The following is an 18,077-nucleotide window of genomic DNA, read 5'->3' as shown; positions in this document are numbered from 1 at the left end:
TCTCCTCTCCTCTCCTCTCCTCTCCTCTCCTCTCCTCTCCTCTCCTCCCCTCTCCTCTCCTCTCCTCCCCTCTCCTCTCCTCTCCCAGCTCACAGTACAGGATTTCTCCAGTGCCCCAGGAGGCAGAGGAAGAGGGGGTCAAGGATTTGTTGTTCATTGAAAGCACACAGTCTGAGAGGCTTCCTGAAGGCCTGGATTTGGGAACCCCCATGTTTCTTTTAGAAGCTGAAAAGATTGATTTTGTAGTCAGACCCAGAAGGGGCTGGGTCCTGGTTTGATGCTGTGATTAGGTGTGTCCTGGAATTAAAACCACCACAGCTGGGGTGCCTGGGTGGCACCCAGTCAGTTAAGCATCCAACTCTTGGTTTCAGCTCAGGTAGTGATCTCAGAGTCATGAGATTGAGCCCTGCATCGGGCTCTACCCTCAGTCTGCTTAAGACTCTCTCTTCCTCTCCCTCTGCTCCTCCCCCTGCCTCTCTCTCTCTCAAATATATAAATAAATCTTTAAAAAATAGAAATAAAACCACCATAGCTAATGGGGGCCCTAGATGGTCCAGTGATCTCTGAATGAAGGCTTCACCTAGCTTCCTCCTGACCTCTTCTTTCCACACTTCCACCACAGCAGTGTGGCCCTCCCCTGCCAGTGCCCTTGCCTGGGCTCAGCCAGAGTGCCAGTAGGCACAGGGAGATTAGGGAAGGAAAGGAGTGCGGAGCTTTAAGCCTTGCTGCCTCGGGATCTCCTGTGGAGCCTCTCTGTGTGCAGCCCTGTCTGAAGGGCTGTGAAGGGGGGCGGGGCATCCCTAAAAAGCTCAGTTCAGATGGGAAGCAGAACAGACCACCCCACCCTGGGACATAGACAAGCAGATCCCAGCAGAGAACCAGGAACCATGGGTCCAGCTGTGTTGGGAAGGAGGGTTGGGGTGGGGAGGGCGTGAAGTCCTAGACCAGGAATGGGCAGAGAGCTGGAGATGGAAGAAGCAGCAACCTCTTCAGAAATCTGGGAACAAAAGGTGGGTGAGTCATGAAACCAACTAGTGCTTGTACACACTGTCTTATCCATTGTCTCAGTGTGTGTGTTTTCAACAACCCTGTGGGGTTAGCACAGGGTACTCGATCTTTTTTTAACTTTAAAAATATTTAATGATAGTGACATAAAGCATGTACATGACAAAATATTACGTATATGTTGTACACATTAAAGAGATGTATGAGTGTATACAGCGAGGCTGTGTCTAGTAGACACATCTGTCCAGTGGGTACCTATACGGTAGACTTCTACCTAGCGGTATAGCATATGCTGGCATATTATATCGCATATGTACTCAAAATACATGTGTGTGTACGTATGCACATGTACACGTATGCGTACACACATACATGTATATGTAATCACAAAGCACACCCCCATGTAACAACCACCCAGGTGAAGAGAGACTACATTGCCGGCGCCCAGAAGCACCCTTACTGCTCTCACAGCCCTTTCCCTAACCTATTATTCTAATTTTTGTGGCACTCAGGTCCTTACTTTTTTAAAAATAGTTTTACCACTTTTCTGTGACTCTCTAAATAATGCAGTTTAGTCTTGGCTGTTTTTGAACTATGTACAAGTGGAATCATCCAGTATGTATCCTTTTGTTCTTCCTTTTGCTCAACACTAGATTAGTGAGATTCACCCACACTGTGGAATGTACCTGCTGTTGGGTGATTTCAGTGTTGTAGATTACTCCAGGGCATGAGTATATCACAGTCTATTTATCTACGGTGTGTATTTTATTAATCTACATTTTTCTACTGATGAACATTTTGGATTATTTCCAGATTTCATGCTGCTGTAAAAATTCCTGTATGTATCTCCTGGAGCACATACTTCCCTTGAGTGTGAATATACTTAGAATGGAATTGCTGGGTTGCAGGGAATGCAAATGTTTAACTTTATTAGATAATACCAAACTATTTTCTCAAATGGTGGTCCCACCTTACACTCCCACCAGCTGTAAATGACCATTCCGTTCCCCACCCTTAGCTGTGTCAGACTGCTGTTTGTGGAGTGGCTGGTGCAATCTCGTGGTCTTACTCCCCGTCCCACCCCCGCCTTAGGTTTTACTGGGACCTGATCATGCTCCTGCTGATGGTGGGGAACCTCATTGTGCTGCCCGTGGGCATCACCTTCTTCAAGGAGGAGAACTCCCCACCTTGGATCGTCTTCAACGTCCTCTCAGACACTTTCTTCCTGCTGGATCTGGTGCTCAACTTCCGCACCGGCATCGTGGTTGAGGAGGGTGCTGAAATCCTGCTGGCACCGCGGGCCATCCGGTCGCGCTACCTGCGCACCTGGTTCCTGGTCGACCTCATCTCCTCCATCCCGGTGGATTACATCTTCCTGGTGGTGGAGCTGGAACCACGACTGGATGCCGAGGTCTACAAAACAGCGCGGGCGCTGCGCATTGTGCGCTTCACCAAGATCCTCAGCCTGCTACGGCTGCTGCGTCTCTCCCGCCTCATCCGCTACATACACCAGTGGGAGGAGGTGGGGCGGGGAGGTGGGCAGGGGGGCTCGCAGACTTCTCCGGGACAGCGCTATGGGTGGGGCTCCTGGTGACTTTATGGAGTGAGGCAGCCGGGTGGGCTCTCTCCAGAGTTGGTGGGGCAGAAGCAGGGGCACTCTGAGGGTTGGGGGGGGGGCCCGCGCCCCGCAGGTGAGGAGGGTGGGGCGCAGCTGCGGAGGAACACTTGCAGGTTAATTGGCCGGGGGCAGGCGGAAGTGGGAGGGGAGCAGGCTGTGGAAGGGCCTGGAGTTTCGGCTTCAAGGGGAGCAGAGTTTAGTGGTTCAGAGTGTGGGCCCTGCGATTTCATTGCCTGTGATCATATCCCCGTTTTAGTATTTACTATACGAGACTTGGTTTCCTCTTCTATAAAATGAAGACGTTAAATATACTTACATACGAGAAGGTTATAAGGCTTAAAGGAATTAATACCCGTAAAGCTCCTAGAACAGTGCCTGGAACATAGTAAGTTCTGTTAGTGTTGGGGGGAGGGGAAGGGGGCTGCGGGCGCGAGTGCTGGCACGCAGGCCTTGGGGACATTGCACCGTGAAATGCCCTCTTCCTCTCTTCCAGCGGGCACGGCCTGGGCAGCTTGCGCAGTAGATTGTTTTGAGTTTCTGCTGTGACGCTGTGATTCTGGGCACGTGACTGGCATCAATTTCCTATGCCTAAGATGAGAGTAGTAGCCCAGCCGACTTTGTATCTGCTGTATGGGTGTGCTGTGCGTGAATAACAGCCGCGTTTGAAACATTCATGGGGGCTGGGGCCAGAGAAGTTCAAGGAGAGAATTTGCAGGGCCAGGATTAGAGGAGGACCAGCGGGGAGGGGGTCCTGTCCACAGCAGCCGCTCCTCGGACTCCTCAGATCTTTCACATGACCTATGACCTGGCCAGTGCCGTGGTGCGCATCTTCAACCTCATCGGGATGATGCTGCTGCTGTGCCATTGGGACGGGTGTCTGCAGTTCCTGGTGCCCATGCTGCAGGACTTCCCTCCTGACTGCTGGGTCTCCATCAACCACATGGTGGTGAGAACTCCCCACAGCCCTGTCACCTCTGGGCCTTCTCAGGGCTCCTCTGCCTGGGAAGCAGGGGCAGGAGGTGGGAGATGGCCGCGTGAGGAGGTGGGGGTGGGGGGAAGCTACCTAGAGGGAGTGCTCTTGTCCTGGTTAGTACTTGGATGGGAGGAAGTGCTCTTGTGTTGTGGAGAGCAGGCAGGGAAGGACACCTAGGCAGACACTGGGGACCCCCACGCTGCAGAGAGGCCCCTTCTGCCCTGGGGCCCCCAGAACCAAGCCTAAAGAAGAGGGGGGCAGGCGGAAGGACTGAAGGAGGGGGGGTAGCAGGAGGAGAATGAGGCCTCTCCGAGGAGGCTGTGTCCAGCTCGGCAATGCACTCTGCCCTCCAGAACCACTCGTGGGGGCGCCAGTATTCCCACGCCCTGTTCAAGGCCATGAGCCACATGCTGTGCATTGGCTACGGGCAGCAAGCCCCTGTAGGCATGCCCGACGTCTGGCTCACCATGCTCAGCATGATTGTGGGTGCCACGTGCTACGCCATGTTCATCGGCCACGCCACGGCGCTCATCCAGTCCCTGGACTCTTCCCGACGTCAGTACCAGGAGAAGGTCAGCAGGGGCAGGAGAAGGAAGGGGTGGGCATGGAAGCGTGTCAGAGGCTGGGTAGCTCCACTCGAGGCCGATTCTGACGCATGCCCGTGTTGGGTCTCTGTGTCCTTCCCTGCCCTGTGTCCATTTGTCCCATGCCCCTGTGTGTAACTGTTTCCTTGTTTGGACCTACGTCCCTGTCCTTGACCCTTTCTCTGCCCACGTCTGGGTTTTCCTGTGACTGTGCCGTGTGTCTTCCCTGTGGCCCGCCGTACCCCCATGTGTCTCCACGCTTCACCCCTCTGGATCTGGCCGATGCCTGTGGTCTTTCTTCCACATACCGTCCCCCCCACGGCCCCCGCCCTGCACCCGGCTCTGTATCCACTGGCCGCCGACCACCGGCTGGCCCTCCAGTACAAGCAGGTGGAGCAGTACATGTCCTTCCACAAGCTGCCGGCTGACACCCGGCAGCGCATCCACGAGTACTACGAGCACCGCTACCAGGGAAAGATGTTCGATGAGGAGAGCATCCTGGGCGAGCTGAGCGAGCCGCTTCGGGAGGTGGGGCTGGGCGTGTGCGGTGCCATCTGGGCTGGGGGCTGCTGGTCAGGAGGTGATGAGACCAGGCCTCTGGGGGGCTTTTAGGGACTAGGGTCTTTCTGGAAAGTCTTATGGGGGTTAAGTATACATGGGGAGGGGCTGCAGGGATCTCTGTTTTGGGGGGATGGTCCTGCAGGGGCTTGTGGGAGAGCTCTGAAGGCAGGAGCTTAGGGATGGTCCCAGGCCCACTGAAGCATCCCCATCCTTTGGCAGATCATGACCCCAGGGGTGGGGCCTCTGGAGACAGATGAGCTCGATGGGGGCACCTCGGGGCAGGGGACACCGCCTGCCTGACAGGCCCCTCCCCTGCCCAGGAGATCATTAACTTCACCTGCCGGGGCCTGGTGGCCCACATGCCGTTGTTTGCCCATGCCGACCCCAGCTTCGTCACAGCCGTGCTCACCAAGCTGCGCTTTGAGGTCTTCCAGCCGGGGGACCTCGTGGTGCGTGAGGGCTCCGTGGGCAGGAAGATGTACTTCATCCAGCACGGGCTGCTCAGTGTGCTGGCACGTGGCGCCCGGGACACCCGCCTCACTGATGGATCCTACTTTGGGGGTCAGCAGGCCTCGGGGAGGGTGGGGGGACTGGAGCAGAAGCTAGAGGGCAGTTGCTCCCCTGGGTCAGGCTGTGTGCAGAATCACAGAGCTCCAGCCTTCCCTAGGCCTGCTTAACCAGAGTCTGGGCCCTGGGGCTCTGCGGTTTTAAATCGCTTCCTAAGAGAGGCCAATGCATACCCAGCTTGACGATTTCTGGGCCAATGGGCCTTGTAGAACCCTTAAGCAGTGAAATCCAAGGATCCTGGGAGATGAAGGGAAGACAGGAATAAAGCCCTGCTGCTCCAGGGGCTTGAGTTTGCTGGCTCCCTGGCGGGACGCCCTGGTGCAGGGGTCAGGCTGTAGCAGTGGGGGGCCGTTCCACCAGAGGCTGCCCACAGCCGCTCGAGGCTCTGCCCTGGCTCAGCCCCAGACCACCCGCCACTCTCCAGCATCCCTGTCGTGTTGCCCTTTGCCCTTTGCCCTTTGGCCCTGCTTTTCTCCTTCTCAGTTGCCCTTGGACTTCATTCGCTGCCCCAGGCCTGCCCCTTGGGCCAGAGCAGGGGAGTGGGTATGAATTAAATGGAGTGGAATAACTAGGTGCGTGGGGGCCAGAAAGACCCACCTGTTTGTCAGCTTTAGTTTGGAGAGAGTGAGAGAGATTGTAATTGTGCACGTCTGGAGAAAGACAACCCTTGGGGCCTTTAGGGGTCTTGGTGTGGGTGGGGAGGAGCCTGAGGGAGCCGGGTCAGCTGCTGCAGGCCTGGCGAGAGGGAATTCTGCGGGAGTTCTGGGGACGGCGGTTCTGAGGCCCCCCCCCCCAACTTGGACAGAGATCTGCCTGCTGACACGGGGCCGGCGCACAGCCAGCGTGCGGGCGGACACCTACTGCCGCCTGTACTCCCTGAGTGTGGACCATTTCAACGCCGTGCTGGAGGAGTTCCCCATGATGCGCCGGGCCTTCGAGACTGTGGCCATGGATCGGCTGCGCCGCATCGGTGAGGCCCCTCTGCCCCGTGCGCCCTGGGGTCCTGGCTGTGTCCCCACCCCGCCTCCCAGGGCCCAGGCTAGTGCATCAACGTCACACCCAGCCCACCCTGTTCTCAGCAAATGCCCCCACAAGACCTTCAACACTGTGTCTCACTGTCATTGTCACTCAGTGTCTCCTACCCCTGGAGACATCATCCCGAGTCTCCATGCCCAGAGTCCTGCTTCCCTGAGTACCTGTCCCTGAGCCGCACCATCTCAGATACATACTGTCCTCCCTGGCCCTCTTCCTCCAACCCCTACCTTTCAGCCTCCATCCCCATCCCTTACCTTGCTGCCATCCTTTGAGTCCATCTTGTTGTCCTCCTGCTCTCTGATACCCAGCCTTCACCTTGGCCTCCTTCCCCATCCTCATTCTCTCCCCGCTGGGACCATTTCTAGGCAAGAAGAGCTCTGTACTGCAGCGGAAACGCTCCGAGCCAAGTCCCGGCAGCAGCGGGGGCACCGTGGAGCAGCACTTGGTACAGCACGACAGGGACACAGCCCGGGGAGTCCGGGGCCTGGCCCCGGGCACAGGAGCTCGGCTCAGCGGAAAGCCGGTGCTGTGGGGGCCGCTGGTGCACGCACCCCTGCAGACAGCCGCCGCGACCTCCAGTGTGGCCATTGCCCTGACTCATCAGCGGGGCCCTCTGCCCCTCTCCCCTGACTCTCCAGCTACTCTCCTTGCTCGCTCTGCTCGACGCTCAGCGGGCTCCCCAGCCTCCCCGCTAGTGCCTGTACGAGCTGGCCCTCTGCTGGCCCGGGGTCCGTGGGCATCTACCTCCCGCCTGCCTGTCCCACCTGCCCGAACCCTCCACGCCAGCCTGTCCCGGGCTGGGCGCTCCCAGGTGTCCTTGCTGGGTCCCCCCCCCGGGAGGAGGTGGACGGCGACTAGGACTTCGGGGCCGCCCACTCTCAGCCTCCCAACCCTCTCTGCCTCAACGGGCAGCTGGGGATGGCTCTCCTGGGCGTAAGGGCTCAGGAAGTGAACGCCTGTCCTCTTCAGGGCTCCTGGCCAAGCTTCCAGGGACAGCCCAACCCCCCAGGCCATCGGTGCCTGAGTCAGCTGCCCCTCGGGGCCCCCAGCTCTCTGCCAACATGTGAAACCCTTGGCTAAGCTCTTGGGTGCTGCAGTATGTGCCCGAGGGTCGATGCCTCTGGGGGAAGGCCAGGGAGACCTGAAACACGGCCCTGTGGGAATATCTCCCTTTACTACCAAGAGATGGTCTCTGTCCTCAGCTCAGGCACCCTGCAGCCTGTCTGACATCCTCCTGACCCATTCACCCATTCATCAAATGTACCAAGCGCCTACCATGTTCAGGACACTGTGCCAGGCGCTGTATGTCTTCACTGCCAAGTAGAAGTGACTCCAAGGCCTCTGAGGAGGGGGTTCCCCTGGCATGGTCCTGCCAGGCGCAGGCTCAGGCCCAGGCCTCCACCTCACCAAGCACAAGTCCTTGCCACCGCCATCACTGCCAAACAACTAGATGTCTCTGTTTCCCGGCCCGTGACCCTGCGGGTGCTGCCTGCTGCCTTCAGCCCCGTCTCCCTAGTACAGCCGGGCACTGCCCACCTCCATGCCTCCGCTGCTGTCAACGGGTTTCTCAGCTCCCCAGTGTGGGCCTCCACCTTCACTGCCGTGTGTGGACCCTTACCCTCCATACCCCCCCACCCAGCGCGAATGTCTCCTGTCAAGTCCCTTGCACTCTCTGTCCCCGTGCTAGATCTGTCTTTTTGTAGACAGGGGCCACTTCCTCCCTGTGCCCCTGCCCCGCTGGTGTCCCCCTAGAGGCTAAGGGATGGTTGGCACCTCCCCATTTAATGTGCCAGCCTGGATCCCCCCAGGTGGGGGGCAAGTGGCTGAATCCTTAGATGGCATTTTTTCTTTCCTTCCTCCCTCCCTTCCTTGTTTATTCTTATTATTCAATTATGTAATAATTGTATTTATTCATTTGCTAGTTTTATTTATTATTAATTCATTTTATTTAGCCGTTCCTTTATCCATCCCTCCCCACTTCTCCTTGTAGGGAGAGAGGAAGGAGCAGGGCCCCCCATGCCAGCTCTTGGGGTCCTCGCTCAGCTCCATCAGCCAGCAGCAATACTGAGCCCTCTCCCTACCTAGAGAGCGGCAGGAAGGGCTACGCAAACGCAAGCGGGGAGGAAGCTCTTGCTACTTTCAGGGGTTTTGCTCCTCCTGAGTCTACTGTTGGTGCAAGAGTAAGTGGAGGACCCCAGGTATCCAAGCCTGGGGAGGGGTAGGCTATAGGTACCTCTGCCCTCTCAGGGACAAGAGAAATACTCGGCCCCGCTCCTCCGTCCCCATGCCTGCACTACAGTATCAGAGTGTGGAGCCAGGACCCCAAATCCTTCCTCTTGAGTGGGGAGTCCTGGGGTTTTATAATTGCTCCCAAACAGCTGGGTTTAAAAGGAAAACAGAGCTACTCGTTTTGGCTCCTGGTTTGTGTGGGGGAACACCGTGGGCACGAAGGAGTTTCTGGGTGCAGGACGAGGCAGCAGAGCATCTGACCCAGAAAGGCATGAGGTGGGCATGAGAGCAGCCAGGGAGGGGCCTGCAAACCCAACAGAGGTTGTGAAGACAGTGACAAGATGAGCCCCCCAGCTCTTGGGGCTCCCCAGCACTCATCCAGCCTCACTTCCCCAGAAGGGTGGTGCTTTGGTGTCCCTGTCCATCACAATGAAGGAAGAGGTGGCGCTCTCCTTGGGAGATGCTCAGATCATCATGAGGGCCACACCGGAGAGTATCAGACTGCATGGATAGGGATTTCGTGGGGACGGCCCTGTTCCCCTAGCACCCCACCCCCTGGGTACAGGAAGCCCAGGGGACTCATATTAACCAGCTAAGCTAGGATTAGGGGCTCAGAGTATCTTAGGGCCCAGCTGAGAGCATTGGGCGCAGGGGACGTAGGATTGGTGCTGCCAGATGGCCAGTGCTTAGCTGGACACAGACCTTCGGGGCCTGCGTGAAAGGGAGAGAGGAAGTGGCGCCCTGGAACGGGGCTAGACGGCAGATGTGGCCTCGGCAGGGAGGGCCTGGAGCAGAGAAGACAGCTGGGGGGCTGTGGGGTGGAGGGAGGGATGTCCTGGTTGGGCTGGGTCGGGGGGCGTGGCGTCTCAGGGTACGCTCAGCACGCGCATGATGTTGGTATGGCCGGAGCCAGGGCGCCAGCCTGTCACCACGATCACCAGGTCCCCCACGCGGAGGAAGCCACGGAGCTTTCCTGGCAGGGGTGCGGGGAGAAGATGACCGTCAGCCATTGAGGGAGGCAGGCCAGCCCTGTCATGAGAGCCGGCCACCGCCCCCCATCCCCTCCAGCGCAGCCTGGAGGGGCCTGGGGTGAACTACACAGTGTGGGCCCTAGGTAGCGCCACAGGGACCGCGAAAGCGGCAGTCTATAAGGGCTGCAGGGGTGTCCAGGGGTGGCGTGGGCTGCCCGCCTGTGCTGCTATGGAGAAAGGAAGAGGTGGGGTGTGAGCACAGTCAGTAAACCAGAGTTTCGTTCCAGCTTGTACTCTCACCTCTTAATCCTTACGTCCCATCCAGCTCTGGCCACCTGGTGCGGACGGACAGCAGCTGGGCTGACCTCACTCCCACTGCCCTCCTCCTCAGCATGTCCCCCCCCACCCCGGCCCTGGAGGCCATATATCCCTGTGTCTTAGTGACCCTCCCGGAGAAACTCTGGGACCAGAGGAGAGAGGCAAGGCCCTGTGAGTGGGTGTGGAAGGTGAGGTCGGGGGACTGAGGTTGCAGATCCAGGGCCAGGTGGGGAGGAAATGTAGGTGGCTCACCACTTTCAATGCCAAATTGGACTCGGCGATCCACGTCGTCTGCCCAGATGGCCTCTGGAGGTTCACTGTAGAGTAAGGGGAAGACCCCTCGGCACAGGTGGGCCTGCCGGGCAGCCTGGGCAGAGCGGGTAACAGCAATGACCGCTGCCCGAGGTCGGTACCGAGACAGCAGCTGTGCTGAGCTGAAGGAGATGGAGAAGGTCTCAGAACAGTGAAAGAGTGTTGAACCAGGAAACGGGTTTGGGTTCTGATCCCAGGTGTCACAAACAAGCTGTGTGGCCCTGGGTGAGTCATCTTATTTCTCTGGGCCTTGTTTTTCTCACCTGTAAAATGGGCATAAGAATGCCTGTCCTTCTTAGCACACAAGGACGACCAGTGATAATGAAGGATAGATCAAAGCAGATAATAAGAAACTTCTTGAGAAGCATAAAACCCTTCTGAGAACGTACCTATATGCAGTACTTAACTCCCAGGTGTCTCTTGTTAATCCTCACAACCCCACGAGAAAACGGAGGTCTGTGGGGCCTAGGTGGCTTACCCAAGGCATCAGAGCTGATTTCAGAGCAAAGACTTGAACTAAGGCCTTCTGGGCCCTTCTGCAACACCTCAGCATTGTAAGGCTTTGTGGGCTAAAAGCAGGGGCCCTAACGTGTCCTGGAAGCCTACGTGCCCAGTGACGTCACATTCCCTTCCAACCCCCTGGAGCTCATGGCGCATTTCCCGCGTGCTCCAAGATCCGCCTCTCCTGGCCTCCAGCTACCTCTCCTCTTGCTGCAGAACGATACTCTTCATCTCTGACGTCAAGACAAAACCCAGGCCTGGGGCCCATCCCCGCCTGCCCCCGGCCCAAAGCTGTGTCCTGGTGTTGCCAGTGTCCTCCTCACCGGCCAGTCGTGGTCAGCACGATGATGGCGGCAGCACAGCACTTGAAGGCAGCCTCCACCGCGCCTATGGCGGTGACCTCAGTGGGATCGCGGCTCAGGGACGCTGCCCGGCGCAGCTCCTCAAACAGCTGCCGGTGGTACACGGCAGCCTCTGCCTCCCGGGCAATCTGCAAGCACCAGAGGTCAGCGGGGCCGGGGGCACCGGGGCCAGGAAGGGGCTTGGTGTTTCTGGCACTCTGAACTCCTACCGCGTGCTGCATCTTCACTGCCTCCACGGGAAATCGGCCTTTGGCAGTCTCCCCCGACAGCATGATGCAGTCTGCTCCGTCCAGCACAGCGTTGGCTACGTCACTGGTCTCCGCCCGGGTCGGCCGCGGCTTCGTGATCATGCTCTCCAGCATCTGGGGGACATCGGGACATCAGAGCTGCAGGACTCACACTCTGACTGGGCACCTGCCCAGACTACTTCCCTGCCACTCTCAGAGTGCCCCGAAAGCCAGGGTAACAGCTACAGACTCTGTGATTCTGGCGATTCAGTTTCCTCATTTGAAAATGGGGCTCACGGAATCTCTTCCCAACTTCGTTGTTTGAGGATCAAACACTGGACAGCAAAATGTGCTACAGACCTAAGGTGTGGGTATCCACCGTCAGGTGTCCCCAACACCCAGAGAATGCCCGGGGCCCCAAGGGCTCGCTCCAGACCTGTGTGGCGCAGACAACGGGCTTGCCCGCCAGGTTGCACCGTCCAATCATCATCTTCTGGGCCAGGAAAACCTTCTCGGCTGGAATCTCGATGCCCAGGTCGCCCCGTGCCACCATGATGCCGTCACTCACCTCCAGGATTTCATCAAACCTGGGTGGTTGGGGGAGTCAGGGCTGGGGAAGAGCCAGGAGATTCCAGGGAGAGGCAGGCTGGAGAAGAGGGGGGCGATGGGGATGGCTAGGGCCTGATGGGGACAAAAACCAAGCCTCACTTCTTCACGCCTTCGTGGTTCTCGATTTTGCTAATGATCTTGATGTCGCGTCCTTCGGGCCCCAGAGCAGCCCTGATGGCAGCCACATCACTGGCTTTCCTCACGAAGGAGGCAAAGACGATGTCCACGTTGTGCTGCACCCCGAAGCGCAGGTCCAGGACGTCTTGCTCAGACAGCCCGGGCAAGTCCACCTCAACACCCGGCAAGTTCACGCCCTTCCGGCTGCCCAGGAGGCCTCCGTTCTCCACTTGGGTCTCCAGCCCCTCTGGGCCTGCAGGCATGGAAAGAGCCAGCGCAGGTCGGGGGTGAGCCGGAGGCATAGACGCGGAGAGGGAGCCCAGGAGATCAGGAAGCCATGTCCTAGTGTCTCTCCACCCTCGCCGGGCCTGTGCACCTAACAGGCCCCGTCTGTGCAAGGAGGGACGAACCCAGCAGTCCAGCCCCAACCCGGGTTGAGCCCACAAGTCTGGACACCGGGGGCTCCGGGAGCGGGTGGGGAAGGGTGCTGGCCAGGGGCGGGGGCGCTGGTCTACGGGGCGAGGGGGCCAAGGGAAGGGAGTGCGCCACGTCCCCGCTTGGCTGGGGCGGAGGCTCATCCGCACCGATTTTCTTGACCAGGAGGGAGATGAGGCCGTCGTCTATGTAGATGCGGCCCCCCACCGGCACGACCTTGACGATATTGGGGTAGTCCACCCACATGGTGTTCGCGTCCCCCAGAGTCCGGAACGCCGCGTCCACGGTCACCAGCACCAGGGAGCCCTTCACTAGCTCCACCTCGGCCTCCGGGCCCTAGGGGCGGGGCCAGAATGGCCTTGAGACCCGCCTCGGGCCCCACCCTCCCGGGCCCCGCCCTCCCGGGCCCCGCCCCAGGCCCCGCCCCTCGCGCGGCGCGGGGTCGGGCTCTCACCCCCCGCAGGACCCCGGTGCGTATCTCCGGTCCCTTGGTGTCCAGGGCGATGGCCACGGGTCGGTAGCCGAGCGGAGAAGCTGCAAAGCTCTCCACCGCCTCCCGAATGTTGGCGATGGACTGAGCGTGATACTGCGGACGAACGAGCCGGAATTTCAGGGGAAGGTTGCCAGGACACCCCACTCCCCGCAAGCTTGAGCTCCGCCCCCTCCCCTTGGCCCCGCCCCAAACCTCGTGGGAGCCGTGCGAGAAGTTGAGGCGCGCGATGTTCATCCCGGCCTTGATCATCTCCTTGAGGCTCTCCACCGAGTGAGAGGCCGGTCCTGGAAGCAGGGATCCCGCTCAGACAACCTTCTTCCCAAACCCGTCGCCACCCGTGGAGCCGCCCCACTCCGCCGCAGTCCAGCTACCTGACCTTTATTCCCTGACGCAACCTCTCCTCACAGGTCAGCCAACACCTGCTTCCTTGGGGGGCCCGGGGGGGGTCCCCAAGGGAGGGGAGCGTCCTGAGCCCGGCTTGAGGCACCTGTGTCGGCGGTGACGTAACTGCTGCAGAGTGGGGGTCCCCGGCGCATGAGGGGGTACGGCAGGAGGTAACGTGCCAGGTGAGGGGCCCGCCTGGGTCTTCAGAGCTGAGAGGCCTCATGCTGACAGAGAGGCGGTCTCTCCACCCCGGCCTTGCTGAGAGAGCCGAGTGCGGGGTGCGGCAGCTGCCCACGCAGCCCTCTTCCACCCGCCGGCCAAGCTCTCCAGGCCCTTCCCAAGGCCGGTCTGCACGTGGGCATAGGCCCCTTCCTCGGCTGCTCGGAGACAGGTCTAGCCATTCTGCAGCGCCCTGTGGTATCGACGTGTTCCCTTCTGTTGGATCATTCGCGTCAGGATGTAACCCTGCTGCTCTGTCTTTCATCGTAAAAGGAGTGCTCTGAGCCCCAGCACCCCCTCCAGCTACAGTACTATTTCTTCGCTCTCCTTTGCAGCAAAACTCACTGCAAGGGCTCTCTGCGCCTGCTGCCTCCGGTCCTCCCTCCTCCCCCTCTTCTCCCTTGCTCTCCCTCCAGCCGGGCGCGGGCCCCGCCTCTGCTGCATCTCTTCCTGCGAGGGTCGCCAAGAACCTCTGTGGAGTTGCTGAAGGCAGTCTCAGTTCTCAGCGCTCGTCCGGGCTGGCGGGCTGGCAGCACTGGACCCGCGCGTCCTTGCGCACCTGCCTCACGTGGCCTCCAGGACACGCCCCCTGTCCCGTTTCCTCCCGCGCCACTCGCTGTTGCTTCTCAGCCCTTGCTTCCTCCCCTTGGCATTAGATGCCTCATTCTCTTCTCTGTCATCTTCCCTTCACTCCCTTGGTGGTCTCACCTAGTCTCATGGCTTTAACTACCATCTCTATGCTGACAACTCCCACATTTATATCTACAATTCAGACTTCTGCCCCAAACCCAGACTTGTGTATCTGATTGCCTCTGCGCACCTCAAACTCAGCATGCACGAAGCCCAACTCCTGATCTCCTCCCCCGAAAACCCCTGCACCGAGGCCTTCGCTGCTCAGTTGATAATGCATCCTTCTAGTGCCTCACGACACAAGCCTTGGACTCCTCTCTGACTCCTTTTTCACCCTCACCCCCTCCCCATGTCCAATCCGTCTGGAAATCCTGTCGACTTCATCTTCCAAATGCACTCAGAATCTGATCGCGTCTGACCACCGCCACTGCCCCGACCTGGTCTGAGCCAGAAATGTCGCAGGAGCCACTTCTACTCTTGCCCCCACCGCCACCCCCAACCTCTTCAGTACCGCAGCCAGGCAGTCCATTCCAGCATAAGTAAGAGCGAGTCACTCTCCCCCCGCCAGCACTCTGCAGCCCTCTCCTACTTCTTCTAGAGGAAAACTGAACTCAAACTCTAAGAATGGCTGCTAAGCCCTGCATGATCTCCTCTTCCTCTACAATGTCTTCATTTTGCTACTCTTCCCCCGTGATGGTTTCTAACCATTCCAGCCTCCTTGACTCGGGGCCTTTGCACTGGCTGCTCCCTTGCCTGGAACCCCTGCCCCCAACATGAGCACGGCCTCCTCTCATCTCCTTCACGCCTTTGCTCAGATGTAATTTTCTGAACAATGGCTCCCCACGTGGGACTGCAGCCTGCCTCCTGTCCTCAAGCCCCTAACGCCCCTTACAAAGCTCTGTGTTCCTTGTTTCCGTAGTTCCTACCACTTTCTCACATACTAAATAATCTATTTCTTTTTAAGGTAGTATGTTTAATATTTATTGTCTCGCCCAGCTAGATGGTCAGCCCCCCAAGGGCGGCGGTCTTTGTTTACATCACCAACCTCCTCCCAGGGCCCCAAGCCTTGGCCACCAGATGCTCAACAAGTATTTGTTGACTGAGTGAGTCTGTCAAGCATGGAGAGGTCTCAGAGGAGACAGCAGGTGGGGAAGCGTCTCGAGAACCGCTCCCGAGGTCCCGTGATGCCGGGCTGGGGGACGCTCACCGATGGTGGCGATGATGCTGGTGCTGCGGGCGGCCACGGGCTCCGAGTCGATGTCCAGCAGGCACAAGTGCTCGAGGAAGGTGTCTGCCATGGCGGCCGACAGCTGCTGCTGGAAGAAGGCCGTGCCCAGCTCGTGGGTCAGCTGGGCCGCGCTGGCCCGCCGCAGGTTGCCCGCCGGCCCTGCGGTGGAAGAGGGCTGCGTGGGCAGCTGCCGCACCCCCCATCCTCCCCCTCGGCATGCCCCAGGTCCCCTCTGTCTGCATCAGGTTTCACTGAGCCCTCCTTAGGAGCTGGGCATGACACAGACGTTATCCGAGAGATTCGCATCCAGGCCTGGCTGACTCTAGCCTCCGGTTCTTGACCATCCAGCTCCCTGAGCCTTCACAACCCTGACTTCCTGCCCTCCAGCTGCTGACTCCCCTCAGCCTCAGCTCTTCACCATATCTAGTCCACAGTGGCTGCTCATGATCCAGAATCACCCGGTCCCCTTTCCTAAGCTCCCTATTTTCTTCCTTCCAATTGGCTGGCTTCCCAACCCCCTCCTCTGAGTTTCCCCAGTCCCTTCAATGCTGATCCAGTCCTAGGGTCTCTGTAACTTGACCCGGCGCAGCCCAGAGGAGCCCCAGTCCCAGCCGTACCCTCCATGCCCCTGAGTGCCTGCCTGTCTCTGGGGGTCTGCTCCACGCTGTCGGGCTGTCAGAGGCAGGCTGGGCCGAGGGAGCCGTCCTGCGTGCTGGTTAAAGTGTCACCACCAGGGGCCAGAGTCCAGGCAACACGGGAGTGCCCCGTGGCTCACATGCTGCAGGACCCCCCCTGCCCTGCCTGCAGAGGCTGGGAAAGAGGCTCAGACCAGGGCCCAAACTGAACACAGGGGAGACTCCAGTGAACAGAGACCCCCCCCCCAAGGCCCTCGGGGTCCAGCAGCAGATGTAAATCATTTGTGTCTCTACCCCCACTCCTGATTTCCACCCTCACTCCCCACTCTATTCAATGGCTTCCCCTTTCCTTACCTCCTGGAGCCCCAATCAGGATGGACTTTGCTAAGTCCCTTTGGGACTTAGAAATCCTTGACCAAAGCTCCTGGGCTTGTATGCTCTCCTGGCTGGACATGCTTACAAAGTGAGAGGCTGTGGAGAGAGGGGGAGAGAGGAGGACAGAACTGCTGGTCTTATCTAAGGGAGACAGAGAAAAGAAAAGGGGCACACCCAGCTGGCTGCCCCTGTCCCCACACAGAGTCCCACCCCTAGACCTACTGGCTCTCCACCCCGTCTTCTGGCACCCCCCCCATCCATTTTTCCTGAGAAGTTTCCAATTCATTCATGCTGTCATCAACCTGAATAGAGATTTTGGTGATATGGCCCCTTGTCCTTTGTACTTTACTGGAGTTAGCCCTGATGAATCTAGGAAGGAGGGGGTTTATGGCAGGAACCGGAGCCTGAAGGAAGGGGATGGGGAGCACTGTGAAAATATGGTGGGATTCTCTGGAAGGGCTCTGACAGCATCGCTGTTACCATAACACTGGCCACCATTTGCTCATTGGCCAATATTTATTGAACACCTACTCAGTGCCAGGTCCCGAGGATACAATGGTGAGCAAAACAGATAGGGCCTTTGCCCTTCTATGGGATTTACAGCATGGGGACACAGACAATAAACAAGCACCAAGAGGCGCCTGGCTGGCTCAGTTGGAAGAGCGTGCGACTCTTGATCTCAGGATCCTGAGTTCAAGCCCCAAGTTGGAATAGAGATGACAAATAAAAATAAAAAATAAACAAAAAATAAATAAAACAAGCAAAAAAATGAATATACAACCATAAACTTTGTGTTTTATTAAAGGTTTTCTTTTTTTAAATGTGTAGGGAGGGGAGGGGCAGAGGGAAAGAGAGAATCTCAAGCAGGCTCCCTGCTGAGCATGGAGCCAGAAGTAGGGCTCGAACTCACAACCCTGAGACCATGACCTGAGCCGAAATCAAGAGTTGGATGCTGAACTGACTGAGCCACCCAGGCGCCCCGACAAGCACAAACTTTGTAAGTGCTGTTAAGGAATTGATCAGGGTGCAGAACAGCAGAGTCAATGGGGAGAAGAGAGAGACATGTATTTTAGATGAGGTGGTTTGGTAAGGCCTCTTTGAAGTGTGATCATATTTAAGCTGAGATTGGAAGGACAAGAAGGAACTAGTGGGGACAGTTTGAAGCAAGGAGTTTTCTGTGGGGTTAGAAATAATACCCGTGGAGTCTCTGAGGAAGGAAAAGGCCTAGTGCTACAGAGAGAGAAGGCTGTTGTGAGTCGGGGTGTCCGGAGGGGAGAGGCACTGTGCAGGCAGGAGGGGGCGGGTGCCTGGTGCACAGGGGCAGGCTCGCTGTGAGACTGGAGATGGAAGCAGGGACTTGGAGGGCCCCAGGTTTACCCAGCAGAGTGACGCGACCCAGCACATGCTCTGGACCCTTCTGACTGGCGGGTAGAGGTCACAGAGTAGCCGCGAGGCTAGCGGTTTTAGGGGTGATCCAGGGGGGAGGCGACGGACTAACGGCAGCGGCAGAGATGGCGAGAGGGAGACAGATCTGAGGTGTCTCTGGAGAAGAGCACACAGGGTGCAGGGGCAGGTGCGGGGAGCAGGGGAGGGAGGCTCCCATCCCCCGAAGGAGGGCACTGACAGGTCTGGCCTGAGCAGCTAGATGGCAGTGCCATTTCCTGAGACTAGGGAAGGAACAGGTTTGCA

General features: G+C 58.3%; 2 protein-coding genes across 3 annotated transcripts in view; one reads left to right on the top strand and one right to left on the bottom strand.

Moving 5' to 3' along the window:
- Positions 1-8,177, top strand: part of HCN3 (hyperpolarization activated cyclic nucleotide gated potassium channel 3) — a 9,725-nt gene extending 1,548 nt beyond the window's left edge. The window contains 8 exon segments of the mRNA XM_032398416.1: positions 2,098-2,527; positions 3,408-3,569; positions 3,950-4,168; positions 4,562-4,708; positions 5,062-5,302; positions 6,114-6,278; positions 6,709-7,169; positions 7,171-8,177. Coding sequence (XP_032254307.1) covers positions 2,098-2,527; positions 3,408-3,569; positions 3,950-4,168; positions 4,562-4,708; positions 5,062-5,302; positions 6,114-6,278; positions 6,709-7,169; positions 7,171-7,410 — 2,065 coding nt within the window. The 3' untranslated portion in view covers positions 7,411-8,177.
- An 87-nt stretch (positions 8,178-8,264) lies between these two features.
- Positions 8,265-16,467, bottom strand: PKLR (pyruvate kinase L/R). 2 transcript variants are annotated; one of them, XM_032398312.1, is made up of 11 exons: positions 16,368-16,467; positions 15,358-15,537; positions 13,110-13,201; positions 12,879-13,010; positions 12,574-12,760; positions 11,972-12,242; positions 11,700-11,850; positions 11,246-11,398; positions 10,998-11,164; positions 10,114-10,295; positions 8,265-9,545 (listed from the first exon to the last, which is right to left on the bottom strand). In XM_032398312.1, the coding sequence occupies exons 1-11, from the start codon at positions 16,465-16,467 to the stop codon at positions 9,439-9,441; spliced, it is 1,722 nt and encodes a 573-aa protein (XP_032254203.1). In that variant the 3' UTR covers positions 8,265-9,438. The 2 variants fall into 2 exon arrangements, with proteins under 2 accessions (XP_032254203.1, XP_032254204.1); XM_032398313.1 differs by lacking the exon at positions 16,368-16,467 and adding an exon at positions 15,996-16,062.
- Between the last annotated feature and the right edge of the window lie 1,610 nt (positions 16,468-18,077).

This window comes from Phoca vitulina, unplaced genomic scaffold (assembly GCF_004348235.1).
Source record: "Phoca vitulina isolate PV1807 unplaced genomic scaffold, GSC_HSeal_1.0 scaffold115, whole genome shotgun sequence".
Classification (NCBI taxonomy): domain Eukaryota; kingdom Metazoa; phylum Chordata; class Mammalia; order Carnivora; family Phocidae; genus Phoca; species Phoca vitulina.
Note: the sequence above shows the minus strand (reverse complement) of the source record. Positions and strands in the feature narration are given on the sequence as shown.

What these genes read in the sequence shown, in the direction of transcription:
- PKLR (XM_032398312.1), bottom strand. Translation starts at nt 16,467, where the DNA reads ATGTCCAGCCAGGAGAGCATACAAGCCCAGGAGCTTTGGTCAAGGATT. An exon ending in TCTCGCACGGCTCCCACGAG is followed by an intron (nt 13,011 to 13,109) that starts GTTTGGGGCGGG and finishes GTTCGTCCGCAG; the next exon opens with TATCACGCTCAGTCCATCGC. An exon ending in GTGCTGACCACGACTGGCCG is followed by an intron (nt 10,296 to 10,997) that starts GTGAGGAGGACA and finishes CATCTCCTTCAG; the next exon opens with CTCAGCACAGCTGCTGTCTC.